Source organism: Pelmatolapia mariae, linkage group LG13 (assembly GCF_036321145.2).
Source record: "Pelmatolapia mariae isolate MD_Pm_ZW linkage group LG13, Pm_UMD_F_2, whole genome shotgun sequence".
Taxonomy (NCBI): Eukaryota; Metazoa; Chordata; class Actinopteri; order Cichliformes; family Cichlidae; genus Pelmatolapia; species Pelmatolapia mariae.
The window spans coordinates 17,361,104-17,386,138 of record NC_086238.1 but is presented as its reverse complement, the minus strand read 5'-3'; the positions used below and the strand labels follow the sequence as shown (position 1 = coordinate 17,386,138).

Sequence of the window (25,035 nt, the reverse complement as noted above, 5' to 3'; positions counted from 1 at the left end):
AGCAGGAAACGGAAAATATAGAAGTGGAGGCTTCAAAGTCCTGCTAACTATTAAGTACCATATACAGTAGCTCAAAGGGGAGTTATCAGTCTGTAGAGCAAAGAGGTGGAACCTGGACACACATGGCTCTGCCTTCCAGTGAGTGGAAATGCTCATTGTTTAGTGATCAAGTCCATTCCTTTGACAAAGGACTGTTGGTGCAGAGAAGTGGTCAGAAACATAAAAGATTGTTTTCTTTCAACAGTAAATTTAAATTCACTTCATCCTATGATCTCAAAAGACAATTGTCCACTCGGCCTGAAACAGGCCCCCAAAAATCAGTGTCTTGGGTTAACAAAGGTGAGCGGTGAGGGCCTTAGATCACATGTTTGCATCATGCAGCTTGCCACATGCTAAATACTGGCCTTGAGATGTAACAAAGTTTAAGCATATAGGGCACGTTATTATAGTCCCATGGCACAATATGTGCAGTGATGTGAAAAAGAAAGTAACCATCTCTTAAGTCTAATATTTGTATGAGGGAAGACATTTAAAAACACAGATGCAACATATGTAACTAAAACCTGCTAAAGTCAAAGTTCAAAAATCAACAGGAGCCTTAATTAAGACAGTATGTAGCAGCCAGGTGCCGCTGAAGTGTGAGCACCTCAATAAAAGCAAATGTTTTGATAGCTCGCTGGTCTGCAGCATTAAAGCAGCACATCAGTGTGACTGTTTTCACAAATGAAAAACATTCAGTTGCCAAGAAATGGACACCTTAGCAAATTTACCCCAAGGTCAGATCGGGCAATGCTCAGAAACTAATGTTTTGGCCAACACCAAACACGGCATATCAGCATAAACACCTTATCAGCTGTCAAGCGCGGTGGTGGAGGGGCATTTTGGCTCAGTTTTTGGTGAACGGAGGATAATGCGTCATGTTTTGTTGTTCATCTGAGGTTGCATTTACTCAAATTTAAGACCTGCTAAGGACCAAATGGTTTGTTGGGTCCTGATGGGTAAAACCTTAGAATTAAAAGGGTGTACAGTACACCTTTGCCACAGAACAGTATATGAATGAATGACAACAACTCTGGACACTTTTAGAAATCAATGGATACAAAGAGTAACCACTTTGACTGTCTCAGATTTATTGACACAGTTATAAAGCATATTGCACAGGAAGTCCTGACCAACCTTGCCAGATACAGAGACCCACTTTAAAAAAAAAAAAAATAAAAAATAAAAAAAAAAATTATATATATATAAAAACAAATTAGCAACAGGAGCCCACACAGTTGTAAAAGGAATTCAAACACACTCCAGATTTTGTTCTGTTTTTAAAAGCATGTTGCTTTTGAATTAAACAACTTTTCAAGATATACTTACTGGCATGAAAACATTTTCTGCATACAATCTCTTTATCATGGTTCTGTCCGCTACACAAAAGATGGTAAAGCAGGCGCAACCACGTGAAGGTTATCACTCATTTGTAAATCCAACTCAAAGTAAAATGACGCTAACCAATTAAACATGTGATGCTAAAATATTTGGGTGGTGGAGCAGGACACTTCATTATGTGGAGGAAAGCGAGAGGCTATTATCAAGGAAAGTTATGCAGGAAATTTTTTTTTTTTTTTTTTTTTTTTTTTTTTTTTTTTTTTTTAAAATCCGACTATGGTGCAATTTACTTTAATTTTAGGTCCTTACTAAAAATGCCACCTGTAAACTTTACACAAAACAAATGAAAGAAACCTGGGGTTTAATTGGAAATATCTGAGGAATATCAAGAGTCTGTCAATATGCATGCGTGTGCAGGGGCTAAGAGTCACCGAGTCTCAGTGGCAACACAGGTCTGTAAAGGGGTTAGGGCAACCAAATGCCCCAAACTTTGAAGTCTGTTTAGGCAAACGCAGCATCAACATGTCTCCTCTCTGTCAGGTCAAACATACCATGGCTATAGTGCACTTATCTGGCTACTTAAATGTTTAAGATTTGGGGGGGAAGGGGGGGTTGTTGTTGTTTTGTTTTGTTTTTTTAAAAACACTGCTTTATATGACACAGTTGTAAATATTTAGGATGTAGGTTATTAAACGCTAATATTTGGGACCCAGAGCCCTGCTGGTTTTTAAATGTCGACCAGCTAATCAGAGACTGAAAGCAACAGAACACCTGGTCCCAAGGACCGGCACTTAAAACATCCTCACGAGTGTGTGGCTACACAGCTTCCAATCCCACCTTAGCTCAGGCATTTCCTTCCCAGGACCAGATTAAAGTAAAACCATGGTTAAAATAACTTAACCCTTTATCACCTATGAATTTATGCTCATTAAGTCTGATGTTGTCAACAAAGGCCAAAACCAAAAATATATATTCAATTTAATCAAAGATTGTCTGTGTATCCAAAGCCTGAGACACTACTGTTGTCAAAAAAATAAAATAAAAATCACCCAACCTACAAAATGTATATTTGTGTATCAGTGACAGAACCATCAGAGCCATGTGGGTTTACTGAGCATGCAGTGGAAACAAAGGCTTCGCACAGACACACAGCTTGTTTTGGTCTTTATAGGGAATTTGTTGACAATATATATTTAAAAAAATGAAACAGCCTTGTTCATTCACTAATGCGGGTGAAGCTGAGATTATTTTTATTTATTTTTTTTAAGAAATAAAAGCCCACCACCAATCACGTTTTGAAAAGTCAGATAAAATGTAAAAACCCCCAACCTAAATAAATGTCCAATTTGAGAATTTCCAAGTCATTTTCAAGCAGTGTGGTATGTAATCTGTTAACAGCCCTTGTGCATTTAAAACATCTGCAATTTTGCCTGTCATTGTGCGCAAACATAAGAGGGTCACATCGTTAAACTATGGGATTGTCTCTAAAAAGAAACTACACTATGCATATCAGATGATCTCCTCAACAACAAGTAAACTAAATGAGGTGGGCGAGGACCAGTAGCTTACACGCACACTCACACTTTGCATCAAGATTCCCTTCCACGTTTGGCACTGTAAAGCATATTCAAGGGGGTGGCAGGTGAACCCTTTAGTGAAACTACAGCATTTCTTGGAAGAACACAAATACCTCCCTGCAAAACGCCTCCTTTAGTGATTCAATGTATGGGAAATCTTAAAGGCCCAATGATGCATGCAGTTTAGGGAGATAGAAGCACTCCACTCTACAAGGCAGACATTTTCATTGGCTGCCTTGCAAATCACCTTGTAGCCACTTAAGTAGGGTACTGACAGAATTACAATGAAGGGAAATGGCAAAACATTGAAAACCAGCTTATTTTGTAATGATCATATTCCAATATTGTGGTAAAGAATCTTCTCCTTTCATTCAACATGCACCAGCTCTATCTGCCCATGAACCTGATAGTTGCACATGGCCAAGTAAGGGAACGCTGCAAGTGAATTAACCATTTGCATTTGAAACAGAAGGTTCACATTTGTATGAGTGTGACATCTGGATGACAATCCTCAAAGAGGTTAGCTCTCAAAACCTTTGGCTGAAGTTCTTGTCTCTTCCTGTGCTTAAGATTAGAAGTCTATGATTATCATAGGCTGATTGAATTTCTAGAGAGGCTAGAAAGAAGAGAAAAAAGGTGAACAGGCATCAACGATTTCCATCTTAAGGGTTAAAATATCCCCAGACTGGGCAAAGCCGATGGTGTCCAAGGGAGTCTCACACGGGATGTTTTGGTCAGTAAAAGTTTCCACTTGTAGAATGTGTAAAATAAATCGGATCCAGACTATACAAAAACCGTCCTCGATCAGAAAGATAAAAGCCCAGTGTCCTGAAACAGAGTCTGGGTTCTGCTTCACTTTTAAGCTTCTTCAGCCATGGGAGGAGAAGATGGGCCTACTGATGTTGCTGTTGGTTGTCATGGCTGCCAGTTCCCACCTGACGTTAAAGAAAAAAACAAAAAAACAAAAAAAACAAAAAAGCTTTAGTAATCACCAGCAAACAATTAATTTGATTTTAAAGTGCACCAGTGCAAAACCCAAAGTTATTAGTACCAAATATGAATAGGCATGATGTTCATGCTGGATTTAATTTTTTGCTTTTAAGCTTCTTTAGCTCACAATTTTATAGTTCAGTCATTAAAATAACTGAAATGGGCAGTTTTGAGCCTTATGCTAAGCTGTCTACAATTTTATATTTGCAGAATCCTTTTATATTTTAAATCAAGTAGTTTATATTTGGACCCCTGACCCCACCTTACCCACGTGAGGGGCTACATCGTGGCCCCCGCTGTAACATGAGCATCAGGAGCAGGAGCTGACAACAGGGTCTAGTGCTGACCTGATGACAGGTCAGAGGTTGAGCTCCAGATTGTTATCACTGGGTCTGGTTTCACACTCACTCCCTATCAAACGGCTTTGTTCGTTTTTTTGTTGTGCACGTGTGTGTTTAAGAGGGGAGATTGGCACAGGACCTGGAGATGCCACTGAGGGGCAAAAGGAGTTAACCAAAGTCTTGTGACCCCAACTGAAAACCCTCTAAAAGGTTAGAAACACAACTGCAAACACCAAAGTGGGGAACATGCAAGGTGGCAGTGACGGTGCAAGAGAAATGAGAGGCTAAGAGGAGTAATTAGTATCAGGTTCCACGGGGTCCACGTGTAACAAAAATCCCCTTAGTGGAAGTCCTCAATTTTAGACAAACACCTTTCCTAATGATCTCCATCAGCTTGACCGAATCTATGAATTAAGGTTTTAGGGGAACAGTAATGTACTTTAAATTGCTTTTCTGCAATTTATATATACACATTTTCTGACAGCTAGTCTATTTTAATGCATCTTACCTTTATATGCATTAAACATGGGCTTAAATGCAGCTATCAAAACTTCCCAAACCTGTCATTACAACCTCACAACAAATCAAAGTGGTGCTGTCAAAATTGAGTCTCTTGCTAGTCATGTGTCAAAACAATTTGATATCAGTCAGCGAGATGGGAAAATTATGCGTTATTAATTCAAAATGCTGAGGGGAAAAAAAAAAAAAAAAAAGACTTGTGTTTTTTGTTTTTTTTTTAAAACACACTTGTGTGGCAACTCCTGTGCAGGATATTCAACTAGAAGAACTGCTACTGCATTTCATCCTGTCATGATCTCCATGAGCAGAGAAAGTTTATAATTCCAGAACTAATACCTACATGTGGTGTAACTATGACGTTCCTATATATCACCAAGTCAAACAGGGCACATACGGTGGGAGGGGGGAACCAAAAATAAAATTTCAGCAGACGCTACATTTTCTCAAAGGCTCATAAGCTTTATTCATTGAAATTAAACCATTTAGGGTCTTTCATAAGAAACTTTGGAAAGATCTCTTTCTACACAGTGAGGATTATGGACATTGCCAATCATTTCACCTCGAGTCATCACTAGACTCATAGGTGACTGGGATGCTGGCTGGCTGAACTGGCACAGAAGCTTGATTGACAGTCAGATGTTGTTGTTTTTTTTGTTTTTGTTTTTTAAATAATCAAGCACAACAGTCTAAGCTTCTTCTTTTTTTCCCCTTTTGTTTTGTTTTATTAATTTTAAGCAATCCTAAACCATTTCAAAACCTTTCAGGTGGACAAGAAGTAATTTAAGTCAAAGCCAACTTCTCACTTGATTAGTTTATGTTGCTACTTTGTAACCACACCTGAAGTTGTTTAATGACTGTTAATCATCTCAAAGATATAAAGTTTTAGCATTAAGATTTTGTTCCATTTCATTTCCAAGGATAAAGTAGTGAAATTATTTTTTGTAGTCCGCTTTAGGGTTAATTACAGTTCTTTAAAGGCTGAATAGGTACTCTCTGCACACCATGTACTGCATTTGTATTTGTTGCTTAAACTACTAAACTGAGGCCCATATCTTATTTTGGCCTTTCCTCTGCATCACAGGGCAGAATCTTATACAAGCTGTACATGTGATCACAGACAATGAAGCAACTGAAAGCAGCACTATACAAATGGTTCCTGGCTGTCTGACTTCTGTACCCAAACCTTTATGCATTTAGATCTATAATTATGATTTCTACATGCGAGGACCTAAGCCAAGTTGGACAAAAGCCCGAGTAAAACTTGCCACTAGTTAAATGAAGGATAATGAATCATAATTTGCCTCTTTTGAAAAACAACCTAATTAGAGAGAGACTGAGTAGTGGCAACAATGACTGGCATAATAAAAACAGCACGAACAACAATATGTCAGCTCTATGACAAAACAGTGCTAATGTTTGAGAGGAGGATGCTCGTCTGACCTGATATCATGTGGGAGTCCCGACTGCTCCAGACTGTACTGAATGACAGCTATTTTGCATAAAGTCTTCAAATTAGGGCCTGAAAAGAGAGTGCAGTGAGTCATAGGATGATCAGTGGCACTAATCATACTCAAGCTATTAATATCAATTTCAGCTGTGGGAATTCAAAATTGAGCCAGGCAGGTCAGATCTAAAGAATCTGTAGATGGAAGGGTGCAAAAATAATCAATAGCTGGAAAAAATAAAAAGAAATAAAGCAAGTGTTCACGTATGAGAACAAGCAGGACATGATGACGTGAGTGTGGAAGTCACTTCAGTACACAAATCATCTTATTAAAAGCCAGATTTCTAATAATACGTACAAACTCCCTCTCATTTACTATCATCGGCAAAGGCTGTTCCACCATATGTTCAGTGATAAACAGTGTGAAGGCACACGTGACTGGCACGAGGAAGCGTAGGCCACGGGGGTTGTCATTGGGTACTGCCAGTCCCATAAGGTCCCTGTGTAAGCCCACCTACACAAACCCTAACTGTGACCTGACAGCATTACAGGCTACCCCAGTGCAGGCAGGATATTGCCATATTTGGTAGTCCAAGAGACGGAAGTGCCGCATTTGACAGCACCGTGCAGGGCCAAGGCCAAGAATACTAGGTCTGGTCAGAAATAAAGCAGTCATGTAAGGATTTCATAATTTATTACAGGGAAGGGGAAAAAACCCATCCCAAATCTTATTTTAAAAACAATAATTTGTTTAGCTTGCTTTTCTGGCATCTTAACAGAAAAGTCAATATAATTCCCTTTTAAGTTATCGGTGGGCTGCCTGACAAACATTTTCTGTACAATTCACAACAGTTATTGACCAGCATTGGCTTCTGTTTGTACTCAAGTCTGAATTTGAGTTTTTGGCCATATGGCAAAGTTTATGCCAGAAAAGATGTTAACTGCAGCAGCTTTAACTGGCAAAAACCGTAGGGTTCTAATTAATGTTGTACTTAATTAATGCATCACAAATCAATCCGAACAGCTGTCTGGCAGAGATGTCCCTGTACACATGAGAGTGGGTAATGAGAGAAAACCCGGGATTTTATGTCCTTAACTCTTCATCATATCTCGTTCACATATGACAAACCGTATTTTGGTTTAATTAATCTATAATTAGCTGAAATAAATGGATGAATATCAGTTGAACAGGTAAAACAGTCTTAATTACAACATCTGCCTTTTTTTAAACTTTTATTTTGTTGAGCTGCTTTGATATGTATAATAAAAAAAAATGTCAAAATATGTTTGTAGGATTTTTGTTTAAGTAAATGAATAAAATTCACAAACCCTTAGCTCAGCAAGTACTCATAATGGTAAAGACTCTGGAAGCGTGCAGCCAGGCTTGTAAATTTAACTCTCGTAACAGTTAGTGGAGACCACCTACTGTCTTTTTAGCTGCAGAACCTGCACTTTACCAACCAGTTGCTGCCAACTCCTTTGTTGAGAAGCAGTACAGTGGATTTTGTGAGATAATTCACTATTAAAGCAGCAGGACTGAACTAAAGCAGTAAAATAGATATGACATCTAAACCATGAAGGTGCAGGTTCAGATTATAACAGTTCATCGATTCCGGTGACTCCTTTGACATCATCCTAATGTTTTCTTTATGTCATTGAGTCAAAAATTGCTTGGGGGGGTCATTATCTGCAACAACACAGAATCCTAAGAGAGATACCAATAAAGACAAGAGTACTTACTGAAGTCTAAGATATACAGGTCTGAATGATCCATGAGGTTAAATTCATCTCCCATTCCTTGCTCTGGACAGGGGCTGTAAAGAGAAAAGTAATAGGGTTAGAGCGATTCTATAAACTTCCTGTTTTCATGAGCACAATTCACACAGCTTACAAAGACCGTAAGCATTACTCAACTACTTAATGCGACACACACACACACACACACACACACACACACACACACACACACACACACACACACACACACACACACACACACACACACACACACACACACACACACACACACACACACACACACACACACTAGAATTCCAGCATTGGACTCTCAATTATTTATTTTATTACATGAATCAGTTGGGACCATAATCAGGGAGCCACAGACTGTCCTAAATAAGAGCTATCACACAGCTCTCCTTATCATGGGTTGCATGATTTAGGTCCACAGGAAGTGGAGCAGTCTTGTAAGACAGACTGGCCAATGCTGATAGTCTCCCAGACCTGAGCAGCCATAGATATCACTGCACATCTGTTTCCTGCCACAGTTAAGCACATACACCTGTGACACCTGGTGCACCACAGCTTAAGAAGCCCAAACTATATACCTGTTAAACCATTCTTTTAATTACCTTTTTTAGGTAATGTAGCCTGTCAGTTCAGATTTATTCGCACATATAGCAAGGTAGTACATATAGCTTTCCAAATGCACTCTGCACACGACTGCTTTATATTCATAATGTAACAATAAAACTCATCTACAAGATAAAACTACACTTTACAGTTAAATTCACCAAGCCGTTTGCATTCTATGGAACCATTAAGGAGAAAGTGTGAAATGCAGAAGCCAAGTTTTAAGAGTAAAATCAAGATGCTTTTTGGACCAGCTAGTGATTGGCATGTGTCCAACCAACCCAGACATTACCAAAGGAAGAAGAAAAAAAAAAATTGTTGGCAACAGATTTGTTGCAGTTTTTTTGCATTTATGATTTTCATCAGTCTCTTCAGCTTTCATTCTTGCCCTGAACCATCCTCTTTGCTGATCTCAATGCACCGTCTCGCCACCACCCATCAATCTCTCTCACCCTTTCCTGCTGTCTTCTCCATCGCATCTTCCTTTCGCTCCGTGTTCAGGATGTTGTAAGGGTTTTACGTTGCTAATCTTCCCTAAACAAACACGGCGGTGGCTTAAAGCAGCCAGGAGAGATGCAGAGCACGAGCTCCGTCGTCCCAGGGGGCCAGCTGGGGAAGTCATTACGCCCCCCGACCCCCAGGAGGTGACCCACCCGGGCTTAAAGTGGGAGCCTTTATCAGAATACTCACCCAAGCTCTAACATTACTGTGGTGATTGAAAGGGTACATTTCAATAGTGGTGAGAAACACTCACTCTTTAATGTATGACACACATGTGAGTTACCTGAAACATTTAAAACTACCACAGGAATTAAATTAGCACAAATATCACTCATGTGAGAATTAGTATTGATGATTAATTTTAACCAAACAAATGGTTTCGATATGACTCATTAAATCAGTCTTATAGCTGTTTTTTTTTGTTTGTTTTTTTCCCCAATCATCCTAAAAAAAAAAAAAAAAAAAAAAAAAACAACCATGCTGTTGGGTGGCATTGCCGTATTCAGTCAACAGTTTCCTGTTTTTTTTTGTTTTTTTTAAGTGCATCATTCTCAAATTAAGCCAGCTAACAGCATTTGTTTAACGTAAGAAACAGTATGATATAGAAAAATTCAGCTACTTGGGAGTTTTAGATACCACATGTGTGGAATGGACAAATATCAGCAACCTGGCTACACAACGGAAGTAATGAAAAGCAACATCTCTATCTAAAGAGCACCCCGCAGTAGCTGTGAACTACTGTGTAAACCCGTAGGGAGGGTATCGGCCTTGGATGCTGACGCGTGAAAGGGTACAGATAAGGGAATGTTTTAACACGAGCAACCACAGAGATGAAGATTGCATCCACTGGGATAAGGCTTCTTTGGATGGTCGTGGATAATGCAAGTCAGGGTGTGAAATTCAGCAGAAAATTAGGGAATGGTAATACTTTATGGGTCACAACAAAGAGAAAAAGGGCTGAAGCAGACTATGGAGGCAGCGGCAATAATGGCTGTCTGACGCACTATTCGGAAACGGGAAAGTCACAGTGTGTGACTTTATGTGGCATCCTGGTGTTTGATGGGCCACTTTGTTACTTGATCAGCAAAGTATCACTATGTGTGAAAGTGCTCCTCCCCCTACAGCATAGTGGTTCCCAGTCTGAATGAGGCCTGAGTGATGCCGCCCCCCCACTAAAACAACACTGACTGCTATTTCAAACAACACTCAATGAGGGCGTCTAATCACCGAATTGCCCGTCCTCTCTAGCAATGCACTACCTGCTCCACTTCATTATCTTACACACCAAGGTTTCAAAAGTGTAGAACAAAGAGTTGAGCTACAGTCCTAAAACTAATGAAGAGACACCAAAGAGCCGAGGACTATTTCAAAGTGTCGAAGAAGTTAATTGCCCACAATTTTTGCAACTTACTTTCAGAACCAACACTGACAACGAAGTGGCGAAGAAAAGATTTGGATCTGATATAAATTCTATTCATGACACCGCTGCTATCTCAAAACAAATAGAGTCAACAATATACCTGGAACCTGACCTGTCGTAAGCATGTTTTAAGTGGCTTCATTGGGCATATCCTCATTCTTGGGAATGATATGATCTGCATCCCTTTCCTTTCTCCACTTCCTATTGAACTTTGGTCCATCAGAACCATCTAACTCACAGGAACTCATCATGCACTACAACTTCCTGTAGAGGACTTTATCAGGAGAGCCAGACTTACACATTATTGTTGAAACACCTTGACTGAAAACACATGAAAGCAGCGAGAACAGCTTGTGATGCGCTTTCAACATTTTAAAATTACTTCTGATATGATGGGCAACCCAGGTCCTGACTGGTAGGTTATATTTGTTAAAAAAAAAAAAAAAAAATTTTAAATGGAAAAAAAGAAGCTTTAACTGTTACTGTCATTCAGACAACAGTACAAGCTAAAAATTATTAAAATTCAATACATTAGAGTATAGACAATGCTTGGTCAAGTCTATTAACCTTACCCAAGGTAAAAAGCAAAAAGCATTTACGATGTAATGAAACAATCTATATAGACATTATCCAATAGGAATTTAAAGGATTGTTAAGATTCCAGCAAGAGTTTGTAATGGTCTTGGTTATCACTGCTCAATAGATTTCTATTCAATGCTTTTGGCTTAATCTCTGCTGTCTCAACTCGTCTTACCCAGCTATCTGTGCCCCCTCCTGGGCAGTGGCTGGACAGTGGATTAAGACATAGAGCTGCCCAGACCTATACCCCATGCAGAGGGTGAGATACAACCTGTAGCTGGCTCCCAGTGAGACAAATAACTGACTTTAGATTAGAAAGAAGAGATGCCAACCCCTAATGAAGCATGCAACTCAAATTTCAGTCTCTCTAGATAAAATATAATTACACTTAGTGATAATACTTAAAGGCACTGCAAAGCCAGAGTGGTTAGTAATTTGGTCCCTTGGTCCCAGGACAGGTTCTTTATCACCCTAGAAAAATTCGGGTGATAAAAAAAAAAAAAAAAAAAATTCTCACAGCTCTCAACATAACTGGTTCTCAAAGGGTTTGTCAAATGTTTAACTGCCAGATTCATTTTGGAAAAATAGGTTATTTGGTTTATTTTGATACACTGCCATTTACATACTAATAAACACAGTTCTCATAGATCATTATAACATGTATTAGCTCATTGGTTAACTTTCCATCAGTGCACTGCTTGAGCAATTAGTTCTTATAGTACTGCTATAACAGTACTCCATCATTTTCCGGAAATATCAATTTTAATGTAAAGCAGCACTGTTTAAAACACGACTTGCTGATTAAAACATCAGACATTATCCTGTTACATAAGATGACTGGTGGGCTTTTCTTGTAATTTACTACTTAAACAGCTTCAGCACAAACTCCAGACAATGTAAGGAGGATCACAGTCCAGAGTTGTCTTTTCCCCTCACATGTAGCACATGGCAGGAGATACCCTGCTTCAGACCTCCCCGAGTAGAGTGTGCAGGAGGCAAGTAACACTTGTCGAGTGAATTCCCTGGCCTCCTCCCAGCACCACTCTCACATGAGTGTAAATCAGTGTTGTCAAAGAGACATTGTACTAGGCTGCAGAGACTTACACAGATCATTTAAATTTCAGATGCAGACATACGTGCAAGCTCGTCTTCTAATGTCTAAACTTAAGGGATGTTGTGCATGCGTGAAATCGGCTAGTCTTGCATTATTCTACTAATCCAAAAAGCACAGATGTGTTTTAGTTGTAATGACAGCACTAACTCAAAAGTTAAACTACTACTATTTAAAAATGTCAACTGACATGGACAACAGCATCACAATGCATCATCTGTGTGAGGCTGTTTATTTGAGCTGCTGTGCAACACTCAACCCCTACGACACCATAATGTATACAGACCGTTAGCAGGTTAAGGAGGGTTAAGATGCAGATGAAATACTATCATGAGCTTGTCTTTGAAGAGTAAATCACAGTGTAGCTGAGCTCCCCCAAGGTCTTGTCCCGCCACGCGCGGGATGCCCCATATCCTGATGGGGTCACCTTCGCTGTTTGACAGGTTTTATCTCAGGAATACTAAACACACACAGACAAATAATAAAGGAAACTTCTGCAGGGTACCCTTTGACACCAAAGGCCAAAAGACAACATGTGTGGTATCAAAATCTGTTGTGCTGACAGGCATGCATCTATAGAGCAGATTTCCACTGTGGCAGATTTAAGACATTATGTTGGCGTTGTAGCAAGCCTAATGAAGCTAAAAATATCAAAGTTGCAAGCAGAGTTTTTTGCTTTTGGTACAATACCCGGCAAGAGAAGACTATCATTCCTCAGTCCCATGCTGTGTTAGTCTAACATTTAGACAGGCAGGTTCCAGGGTGATAACAAGTCACGTTTTAACCAGATGGTCTATTGTAACAGCTGCCACTTCAGCTATTGATAAAGGCGCAATTCAGCCGTGTGCGAGATATAGAGGCACCAGGCTTCTGACCTTCCTGGACTGCTAAACAAAAACCCCTGGACTTTGCAGAACTTTTCTGGCTCAGCAAATTGCAGTTTTATAATGAGCTGTTAAATTCCACACAGATTAAATATCCCAGTGAGATTTTGGTAGCTTAAACTAGAGGTTTGGAGCTGGAATGTTTTGGCTACCAGCGAGATTACCTGCTATGTGGTCTCCCGCTTGCTAATTACGTAAAGAAGCAATTCACTCTCAGTGGAGATCAGACGACTCAGATCTGTTTGAGTTTCACAATCAAGTAATTCAAGCCCAGAGTCTTATATTTAGAGCTTTCAACCTACTCATCCAGTACAATGACTCGACAGAAGCCAGAAATATTAAAAATGTTTGTTTTTTCCATCTAATGTTAGAAATGGCGTCAGCATGTTTTCCATCTTTACTAAATATACTAAGTGACTCTGCATATTGCCAAAATGGAACAAATGTGTTAAGGTTGGCACAGCAGAGTGTGTGTACCCTGCTGACGTAAGCCCAACAAGAGCTGTGACTCACTAAGTCATGTGAAGACATCCAGACAAATGCAAACACCACCAGAAAAGGCACCAAGTGTCCAAATACATAAGCTAGTACAATATCTAAGCATTGACATTCAGATGCAAATAAGTAAGTAAATTAATGGGAAAATGAGATTTTGAAGGCCTTAAAATATCCCAGGTTGCTCAATATCACCCAACTGTGGAGACACGACCAGCAGTTTCAAGACAGGAGTTGCATGATTCTCCTTAATCAACACAAAAGAGCTCATTTAATGAAGGAGTTATTTTTGAAGAAAAACAAAACAAAAACCTCACTTTCATCTTATTAGATATCATCTTGACACTGGTATTATTTTTTTATTAACCATTTGAGTTGCACTCACACTATATTTATCATCATTTATTTGATTTGTAAATGTAAATACAGATTATAAGTAGGTTTCTGTAATCTCTGAAATATGTAAGAGTCAGATATTACCTGCTCTTACTTATGCACAGTAATATCATCCTAGGTATATGAAAACGATACCAACTATACCTGCTTTTGAAAAAACTAATTATCAGCAGTATACACAAAAAGGTGCTGAAGGACTAAAAAAGGCGCAAAGGACAACAAGGATCAAGCAATTACAAAAAGCCTTCAATCACAGATTAACATTTGAACACACCGATAACTTAAGTCGGTCATCATTCAAAGATGAATGAATACCGTCATGGTAAAAATACATTCCCTAAAAGCATTGTTGGAATGAATGCACATCAGGTCCAAGTAGTTCAGAGGCCTGTGCCAGATTTCCCTTCATAGATTCCGAGCTGTCTGCTCCCAGCATGCCAAGCTGTCATGTCCTTGTTCACTTCCTGCCCCTCATAGGATGCCCTGTTCCCAGGCTTAAAATGCTTCCTGATTTAGCTCAACCTGGGTTTGTCGTAAGAAATTAAACACACAGTGAGAAGAGAGCCAACAATGACAACATGAGCACTGTGTGGCACTGCCTTCATACGCAACTCAACTTGAGCTGCGTTTCATTCCTCAGGCAACCAAAAAAAAAAGAAAGAAAAAAAAAAGGAAGAAATAAAAAAGAAAACAAAATTTACAGGGTTTAACTGTTCATTGCTTGTATGCATAGGTGAAGGTCGGTACAGGTGGAGTTGGTCATGCACGGGTCGTCCTTCGTGGGGCAGTGAGCAGGACTCAGTAAATGAGTGTAGCAGAGGCACTGGGGGTATATCAAATTGCACTCTGTGAGAAAGAATGCTCCCTAAGGTCATAAATCAGAGATGGGGCAGACTTTCGCGCCTTTCTGCAGCTCAGCAGTCCTGTTTACACTGACGCAAGTGGTACTCAACACACTGCCACTAATGCCCAGCCTGTCTTTCACACACACAGTCTGCTCATTTACCTTCAAAGTGAAAGCGTGTATGAAAATAGAGGTATCCTCCAGTTAAAAAGGATTATCTGAATCCAAATTTAACAGCACCAAATTAGAGTAAACCAGGCTTGTTGGCTGCAAATCTTACTTACACTTGGAATTTCATGTTCTGCTAACAGCAGTGTGTCTCATTCAGCTGTTCCTACATTTTATTTTACAAATGCATTTTAGCATATTGCAAGAAGACTGAAGCACAACCCTTTGGAAAGCAGAGCACTCATGCTTGAACTAATGGTTTAACAGTCCTTCACTAAAGTGATAAATTATTCTGAACAAATTCCTGCAGGTAAAATAAACTGGGAATAAATATCAGAGGGGTTCTGTTTAAGATCAATCTGCAAGGACAACCAACTCAGGAAAACAACATTTGGACTATAAATTTTAACACAATTTCCTCAAAAGATCTACCGAAATGAGGAGCCCCACAACAAACACAAGCAAGGTGTCCAGCAAATAATTCATGGCAGCCTGTGCAAGCATTCATCAACTGCATTGAGACAGACACTAATAACTTTCTAGCCCTGTTAACGGCCCTCATGTTGTTAGGCCGTGCAAAAATAAACACAAGAGGTGCTGGTTTTAAAGGGACTGTTCAAACGTAATTAGTTAATGAAACTGGATCAGGCTAGTCTTTATCAATCCAAGTCAAGACAAAGCTTAAACACTGATCAAATCTTAAAATTACAACTTTATTAGTCAAAAGACGAAAAAGAATTTAGGTCTGCTTGAATGGTGTTTGTGTGCAAATGCTTATGGGAGTTCCTGCATGTAAGAGGCTTAAGTGTGCTCTAAAATAACAAAAACAAAATAATGAGCAATGCTGGCCAAGAGAACCTGTGTGGCCAACTTACTTGGAGCCTGTGAGGATGATGCTCCAATTTTTACAGTAACAGAAAATCCCTCTCCAGACTTGGAACACAGCAACCACCAAGCACATAATAGACAAAAGCAGTTTTTCTCTAAAGATAGATTCATGAATATGTTAACCTCTGTGCCCTTGGGCTTTTAAACAGGATGTCAGAGATATTATGTAGTGTTTGATTTCTTCCTCTGCACCCTTCATCAGCTCAGTGACACTCCCTTTTCCAGTCCTATCTGCTCAGAACAGGAAATCATGACTCCATTCTGGACTAATCCCAGTGAGTACCTAAACAAAGGATAACCTTCAAAAATTAAGACTCATCCCGAGCTTGTCATTTTCATTATAAGCTTCTCAGTACTACATGAATATCTAATGATTACAAATTTAGAGAGACAACTCTTCTGTATTATGCTTTTGCATATTAGTTGAAATGTGTACGCGTTTTGGGGTGTGATGCACAGCACAATGTGGTAGCAAGTGAAGCTTTACAAAACACATCCAGCAACAGTCAGTGGCTCAAAAACTACAGGGCACGTAGACGTAGAGGGTCTGAAAGTAGCCTTATCCACAGCCTTGTGATCCCCACCATCAGGTTATCCCAGTGGAGTTCTCCTGATAACAGGGTCTTGCTGATAACAGTACCCCAGGACATGCACTACCCTGGATGATGCTGTAAGCTACCTCATTACTCCAGCGGCTACTGGCCTATCACAAGAACGTCACCACCTCAGCGGCACCTAACCAGCTACGAAGCCCCTGGTTATCACAACTGTAGACAGCAATCTACAGGATCCAGACTGTGTTTGGCATATTGAAAAGAGAAGACTGTTGTCTGTCCTGAAATGGTCAGATGCACAAAAAGTTGCCACCCCCCTCCACCCACCTAAAGACAATCACTGAAAAAACTGAGTGCAAAGAGCCCATATTTAGTGTTTTTTATGAGAGCTGTGAAGGCAAGGACACAAAAGAACACTTAAGCAGTCATCTTTAGTGCAATGAGGAGCCATTGTGATTTTTCCTGAAAGAACAACTAAAATTTGAGCGACTGAAGTCCATCCATGCTTAATTTCATGTCCTTTTGTACATTTTCTGAAATGAACCTGAGAAGTAGAGGTAAGACATGTATTTTTTTTTTTTTTAGACTCTCCTTGCCTGGAAACATTCACCAGCGCAGATAGTGTAAACATCATTATTAAGGATTTCTCAAATGCTAGGCTGCCGGACCAGATTTTTGCCTTTTTGTGAACTCAAAGAGTTTATTAGGTGAACCAAGGTAAACTGAAAGATAACCATTATGTTTTTTGGGGGGGGGATTTTTTGTAAATGTTCAAAATCTTAACATCGATACAAAGTTTACATCATATTGACTCTGACATGCATGTGTCTATTACACTGTGTCATTACATGAACGTCCGGGCAAACTTTGATGACATGCATTTGTTTCTGAATTAGGGAATGAGTTAATGAGTACAGCACAAACAAAATATTTGGCAGCGATGTAAATATACAAATGACTGACAAATGATGACAATTTAATTGAAAAATAAATAAATATTTGAAGTTCAAATCTAGGTACTAAGTACTAATATTTTTTGCCTCACCTGGTTCCTCCAAAGAGGATGATTCGATCTCCAACCATACAACAGCACTGACGCCTCCGAGGGCATGGGCCTTTCCCTTTAGGTTCAACTTTCTTCCATGTGAAGTTTTCTAGTGTGTACACATAAGGCAAAAATAAATTTGATTATATTAAAAGTTATATTTTATATAATAAAACAAGAATGGATAAAAAGAATGGGCATAGATACAATGACAGATTTCTTTGGAAATGTATCTGCAGCACAATAAATCTAGACTACAAGAGGTTACGTCATACCAGCTAAACTAGAAGAGTTTCTCACTATGCCTGCTGTTTATTCAGCTTCCTAAAAATATTAAACCACAAGGCTCTAAGATAAAGGAATATTTATAAAGAAATAAAAATAAAAAGAGACAGGGGGGGTTAACCTTCAACACAAAATCTTACATTTCAAAAATAGAAACAAATCCTCTATGAAGTGCATGCAACGTAAGCGACGATGTTGAAGCTCACTCACTTGTTCCATATAAGGATGAACTGTCTCAGACCCAAACAGCATCACTGCATCTCTATAGCAACAGGCCATTCAGACCCTTAGATAATTATGACTAAAATTAAAGTGCTGCCACCTAGCGGACTGCAGAGCACATTTAGATGGCAACTGAAGAAATCAGCTTTAAAGAGCACAGGCACATAAGATCATATCCACTACAAAAAAGACCAAATCCTCAAATAAACTAGAGAAGAGTTTAGAAAACAGGTATGGCTGTCCTTGTCCAAATTCCCTGCCAATGTTTCCCAAGACATCACTACATTAATGATCTACTTTCAATATGATTCCACACCATGTGCAACTGCTGTCACAATGGTTTTCTCTAGTTACAACTAGAAACGGGAGTTGGGAGACACTTAAACATAAATTAATTAAAACAATGGACTTTTAGCTAGTGCCTGGTAAACCTTTGTTATTTATTTCCTGACACAAACATAGTATCAGACAATATAATGCTATCTAACACCATTTAGGACACTAAATTATCAATGGGTTTACCACAGGTGTGTTGCTTCATCAATGACTATGTTTAGCATGTAACAAAAGCCTGAGGCTTTCTTCCAGAAAAACTCCTAAACCAATTTGAAATGCAATCAGGTAACATTCATCAGCAACTGAATGGGCTGTCATTCCAGCATCTGTGTTGCAAAACATGAAACACAGAAAGCAACTTTGTGGTGAAAAAGGAAGCAGCCAATCACCATTACGCAAATGTCAATTATGCAGTGGAGGAGGACAGGTTATTTATGCATGAAGAAATGAGAAAAGTAGGTCAACACAAGCTAGTCCTGCACTTCATGTATTGAGGTAAATAGTCAGGGTGGAATTTAAAGAACTCTTTAAAAAAAGCTACCAGGAATTAAACCCTCTAGTAGCAGTGCTCTACAGCAACAGGACAGGTTTTCCAAATCTAAATGATGTAAATATAAACTTACCTGGATTGAATTTCCAAAGGTCGTTGAAGTGTCGTTCCATATGAGAATTGTATCCTCCAAATATGTACAGCTCTCCATTGTAGGAAACTTCACAAAAATAAATAAAAAGTCCAGATTAATGATATTTGAAGTATACTATAAGGAACCACTTGACCCAGATAAAGTACCTTGATTTGTTTAATCGAATACCGTTGGCAGATTATATTTGACAACACTGTTCTCACAACATCAACCCATCAGTACCAACATTCAGCACTCACAGCTTCACTAATCCAACATCTAGATGTATATAAAACATTAGCAACTGGCCTGTAAATATATTGGAACAAACAGAACTCAAATTAAAAGAACTTAATCAGATACTGGTCTAATAACACAGTCGATTTTATGTGTGTATTTTTGTGCCTTACAGGCTGAATGACTCCTGCGTCCCTCTGGTAGTGGCTGTGTTGAAGGGGTGGTCAGCCAGCAGTTAGTCTCTGTGTCAAACACTCTGATCTTGTTGCAGTAGACCTCATTGTTGGAGTGGAAGGGACCAAGACGATCTGCTCTTCCTCCAAACACGAACATTTTTGTCCCAATGATGGTAGCCGAGTGGAAGTCTCTCCAGCGTGCTGGAGTTCCCTGCAGAGCAAAGACAACACACGATGTTACTGTTACACTCTTCCACACTCAAAGTTTTAGTGGAGAGAACAGAGCAGTCTACTCAGACACTGAAGTTACAGCTATTGAGAACATTTTTGGTAAAACTTAATTTACTGTCTTTATTAAATCTAAAATTTGATCATAAGCCTTGGTATGGAATTCATCTTCCTAAAATATTCCAGATCTTATTCCCTGGGATAAGAACAGACAGTGTCGAAGCTCATTCGTTCCATATAAATGATCAGCCATCTCAGGCCTTTCACCCAGGAAAAAAAGAGAGCAATTTCAGGTAAACACTACCATCTACTGGATCAGTTTTCCAACTACAAAACCACAGTGAATCCCAAACCTCCCCCAGGCACCACCATCCCTTTTCAAAGAACGCAGTCCAGTCATAGGGATAGTGTAAACACAGAGTCATAATCAAGATATATGAACTTTACCAGAAATACGACTGAAATGGGACCTGCTCTCACATACTGCAACCAGCTCTAACAGAGGCAAACCTCGACTCACTTTACATGTCACTGCCCTGTAGTCATGCCAAAGTCTTTCACAAGCCTTCCTTTCAGGAATGTGCTACCATTGTCTAACCATGAACTTTATGCAGACAGAGGGGCTTTTTAAATCTTTAACATGGTTGAAAGAGTAGCGGAATCATTACTGAAAAGTGAGTTTTACAGATGTAAATGTAAAAATAAAAATGTTAAATGATCCCAAAGTTCAAAGGGGAAAAAAGAAAGTGAGTAACAGCACATAAGTTTTCATTTTCCTAAAGAGGAATGCAATCCTAAGTATTATTCAGTCACATGCACCGCTAAATCTGTAAGCACCACAGTCCAATCTCCTTACTGACAACATGGCTGTAACTAAAACTGAATGGATTGACTTCCTCCACAGTAACTCCGTCATATCATGACTAAAATATACTTTACAAGCATTTAATCACATGAGCATGTTGACTACATAAACACAAATAGTATTTGCCAAAAGTAGACTGTATATAATCCAGTGTGAGGCTTTTTGAACTTGCCTAGCAGGAAGCTGCTTTGAAATTCCACACTGCGGTGCTTTTATAACATGCCAATATACCCACAGGGAACTTATGTTGCTGATGTTCAGCTGTGTCATCTTTGTTTTTTTAAGAGAGGTTTTCCTGTTTGTTTGTTAGGAGAATTATTTTGAATGCTCAATACAGAAACACTGTCAAGGAATAACCAACAACGGTTGAAAAGCAACAGCTAGTGACTTTTAACTCAGGGATAGCTCAGTAGGTAGAGTGGTAGCCCCATGATCGGAAGGTTTTCCGATCATGGGGAAGAATTTCCCCACGGGGATCAATAAAGTATACAAACATAAAAAAATTTTTAAAAAAATAACTCACTCTGGCATTAATTAGTGACCAAACCATAGTAGTGGTATCCAGTTTGTGGATGTCATTGGAGAAACAGTCAGCCTAAAATAAAAAAAAAAAAAAAGATTCATTTTTAATGTTCACAGAGAAAGTTTGTGTAAGCAAAAATAAATCAAAAATCAAACTCACCAGCTGCTCATATCCTCCAAATATATACATTGCCTTTCCCAGGACACAGGCAGAGTGGCCGTCCCTCGCCCCTGGAACAGTCCCTGAAGTCCTGGGTGTGTACCATCTGTGAGTATCTGTGAAGCAGTCGCAGTTGTTCAATACTGAGATCAGAGCACTTGCGTTACATGCAATGGAAAACTATCACACGCATGCAGGTGCTACAGCTTTCTTAATATAAAACAGTTCCTCTACTTTTTGTTGTCACAATTTTAACTTCAAACAGGTTCATCTCAAAGGAAATACACCCTGAAACTCTCAGCAGCACGAGTTAGACGAGGGTCTACTTACTGACATCAAAAGCATAGAGCACATTGCAGGCCCCCTCTGTGTCGTTACGCCCGCCCCAGAGGTAGATAGTATCATCCAGCAGCACAGCTGTGTGGCCATAACGCATATATGGCACTTCACGGGCACGTTCATGTCCTGTAATCCTCACTGGAGGCAGCTTCATCCAGCGCAATGACACTAAAAACACAAAAAGTAAACATTTTCCTTTATTAAAAAATAAATAAAAACACAAAAACTTAGTGAAAAAACATTTTTTAAAAATTCAATTAAAAAACAAACACACACAAAAACAATGCTGCCCGACAAGTTTTGCTTGATACTTACTGTGTTACAAAGGAAGTTCTACATATTCGGTTATTCGCATATATTTTTTTAAAAATGGAAATTAGGTTGGTAGTCAGTAATTTATTTTATTATCTTTCTTGCTCTGAGAGGTTAAAATGCTAAAAATGTAAAATTTATTAACGTGCCTACAACTCTCTCACAGTGAGTTTTCAGTACAGTTCACATCACTTTAATAATAAAAAGTACCATGAAGAAAGGAAAAAAGTTAGAATCAGTCTTTGCAGTAAATGGGTCAAAGGGGGAGAAGGAGGACAAAGCAAGACAGGAAACTGTAGTTAAAGAGGTCCCATTTCCATTACACTCAAAGCATTAGTTCCACAGATCTTTTCATGATACACCAATAGCAGGTAGGCTCCATCTACTTTGGGAAGTCGTAAAACCCTAAAGCAGGTGGCTGACCACACAATGGGGAAAAACCATGCAAAATGAGTTAAGGGTGTTTCTCTTAACCCATTTAAAGAAAACAGCTGTGCTTGTCTGATAGCAACTGAAAAACAGCAACTGGAAAAAAAAATTGTTGCAAACCGCAATGAAAAGCTGGGGTTTAACTGCCAACTGGAGTGAGTTTTCAGTAAAGTTGTGCACATTCAACAAATTACAACAGTTTCTTAACCTTTCTCAATACACTGGGGGAAAAAAGAAGTGTTGTCCTGCCTGTCAAATAGATTTATTTTTCCACCCATTTAAGATAACAAAAAAAAGTGCATGAATCAATTTTACATAAACACCAATATAGTCTTTTTCCAGAATCTCAATTTATTTTTTTTAACTTAAACACTTTTACAAATCAAACAATGGATCTCCACACACATACACACACACTTACCACATACCTGTGTTGAAGACGTGCACATCAATCTGACGAAGTGTCTCATAGTCCTCCCCGGAGCAGTAGCCTCCAAAGGAGTACACCTTGTGACCCACTGCCACAGCAGCATGGTTGACTCTCCGTGGCCCTCCTTCTAGGTGCACAGTCCAGCGCAACATTCCCCACTTCTGTGACTGTGAGCGCTTAGACCATCACTCTGATGCTCCCATCAAACCAAGGCCATTAAAACAACAAGGGTAGTAGCAGCACTCTGCTAAAGAGAACAACATAAGTTGTGAGGGGGCAATCAAGGACAACAAAGGGTAACTGTTGTTCCCTTGGGCTAACTTCAGCTCTGCTGTTGCTGACAGGTACAAGCCCCTGTATCTAAGCTTGCAGGGTATTTTAAGAGGTGATTAGACCTACACTTACCACGCCTTTCTATTCACTCTTCACTTTGTGCCCACCCACTGCACTACAATGAGTTTAAAGTCAGAGTAAACATGTGCCTCCTTTAGGCAGTACTATAGGAACACAAAACACTGCCACACTACTCAAGGAGATTGCTCAATCTATACACAGTATTGAAATCCTGCCAATTTAATATTTGAGAGTGTTTCTATTGCTTTTTTTTCTTAAAAACAAATACAACCATAATTTGCCTATTTTATCAGTAACGATTGACAAAACTGAAGTACACCTGCAGCTCTTAGCTCAATGGGAAATTAAACATTTCCAAAGCGAGATTTTCAGCTCTGAACAGTGAAATTTAAGTGATATAAAACGCTACTTGTTAAACACAAGTAACCCTGCTTCTCTGACCCCCTCCCCTCTCCCCTTGCTTATTCTGTCCCTGTGACACACTTTACCACTGACCTCCAACCTTTGTTTACCGTTAAAAATAAAAACCCCTAGAGCACCATTTAACATAGACCTATTTCAAGCCCACATATCTATGAGGAGCAACACAAGCACAAATCTAGTCACCAGGCATGTGAACCTTAACTGGAGCCAATATTTTTCGATGATTGCACTATGTGCACTATGGGTAAATTGACACCTCAACATGCAAATACAGTTAAACCATTTAGCCTTTCACAGGTTATTCAAAGTTAGCAGTATAAGTGCACACAGTTTCCTTTATACATACTTAATACTCATCTCGAATAATTTGCTATACAATTAGACAACATGAACATTTTGCAAGAGCCGAGCTGAGTAGAAAGCACCTTCTAACCCCCTGTCCTATTGAACAGTGTACTGTTGACATCAGATGACTAACAACGGTGCTTCAAAGTACACAGCGGCTATCAAGTAAATAAGACTCGTTTGGAAATGGGTGCATACTTCTGCACAGATCTCGATTGACTGAAGCACAAACTGTTGATAGATGGAGCTAATCTAAAGCTGGTGACATTGAGCTGTAACAGTTGTAACACCCAGTGGACGCCTCACACACTAGCTAGCTTTGCTCTTTAGCTAACGTTAACAGGCATAACAACAACCTTTTGAGGCGCACTGTCTAGCCGCCGCGGTCGCTTATCCCTCAACATCACCACCACAGTAACGAATATGGTGCTACTGCAAACAGCTGTTTGACAGCCAAGGTGCTAGGCTTTGAGAGGCTAGGCTAAAGCTAAACAGTCAAAGCTAACTATTTAGCTGTTAGCAAGCTAACGTAAACTCTAAACAAACGACAGACAACTTATAACACAAAGACATTCACTCCCAGCTTTGGCAATGTTACGAGTTAGTCAACTGAAACAGAATAACATTCATATGTTCAATTTTGCTACCTTCGAGCCGGTTGTGGTTGACAGGCAGCCAGGCAGGGCTATCCCCCGAGAGCCCCTACCAAGCGTGATGGAATGAGGAGTTACCGCGAGCACCCCCTGTCGGCTGTTTTATACTTGGGAAAACACGCACGTGAGTCTTTCTGCTTTAAAAACAGATGGATTTACTAACTGCCGTGCTAAGTGCAAAATAGGTCAGCGGCTGCATTTTTCGACACCGTTTTTGCATAGCACAGAGAGATGTTAGAGTTGAGTGTCTTGCTGTAACTGTGATGTTATGCAGAATGGCCGGATTAACCTGTTTGGTGACCCAGAAGCTTAACGTTTTTGTCATCTATCCACGTGGTGTGATCACATAATAATGTCACCAGTTACTATAACAATGAAAATTTTTAACATGTAAATGAAAATATGCCAAGATTGCAATCACAATGTCATCCAGGAAAGCTGATTTTTCTTTTTTTTCAAGGGTTCATTGCAGTCACTGCTTAAAGGCTCTCTCCTCAAGATATGGAAATGGATAGATCTGTTGGATATCTGTTTGACACACTCCATTCTAAAATTTACATCAATGCAGAAATATAAAATATATTCAGCAA

At 39.4% G+C, this 25,035-nt stretch overlaps 1 protein-coding gene across 3 annotated transcripts; it reads right to left on the bottom strand.

Annotated features, from left to right (window-relative positions):
- Positions 1-1,629: 1,629 nt before the first annotated feature.
- klhdc3 (kelch domain containing 3) lies at positions 1,630-24,550 on the bottom strand. 3 transcript variants are annotated; one of them, XM_063491857.1, is made up of 11 exons: positions 24,440-24,550; positions 22,669-22,917; positions 21,491-21,667; positions 21,161-21,276; positions 21,002-21,073; positions 19,383-19,596; positions 18,973-19,059; positions 17,507-17,615; positions 7,992-8,065; positions 6,248-6,326; positions 1,630-3,892 (listed from the first exon to the last, which is right to left on the bottom strand). In XM_063491857.1, exons 2-11 carry the CDS (start codon positions 22,820-22,822, stop codon positions 3,826-3,828), a joined length of 1,149 nt encoding a protein of 382 aa, XP_063347927.1. In that variant the 5' UTR covers positions 22,823-22,917; positions 24,440-24,550; the 3' UTR covers positions 1,630-3,825. The 3 variants fall into 3 exon arrangements, with proteins under 3 accessions (XP_063347927.1, XP_063347928.1, XP_063347930.1); XM_063491858.1 differs by having other exon boundaries at positions 22,669-22,914; positions 24,440-24,526; XM_063491860.2 differs by lacking the exon at positions 24,440-24,550 and having other exon boundaries at positions 22,662-22,905.
- Between the last annotated feature and the right edge of the window lie 485 nt (positions 24,551-25,035).

Excerpts from the sequence above, each read along its gene's own strand:
- klhdc3 (XM_063491857.1), bottom strand. The coding sequence starts at position 22,822 with ATGTTGCGCTGGACTGTGCACCTAGAAGGAGGGCCACGGAGAGTCAAC. Across the intron at positions 17,616-18,972 it reads CCTTTGGAAATTCAATCCAG|AAAACTTCACATGGAAGAAA; the intron begins GTAAGTTTATAT and ends TGTACACACTAG. Across the intron at positions 8,066-17,506 it reads ATCCTCTTTGGAGGAACCAG|CCCCTGTCCAGAGCAAGGAA; the intron begins GTGAGGCAAAAA and ends TTCTCTTTACAG.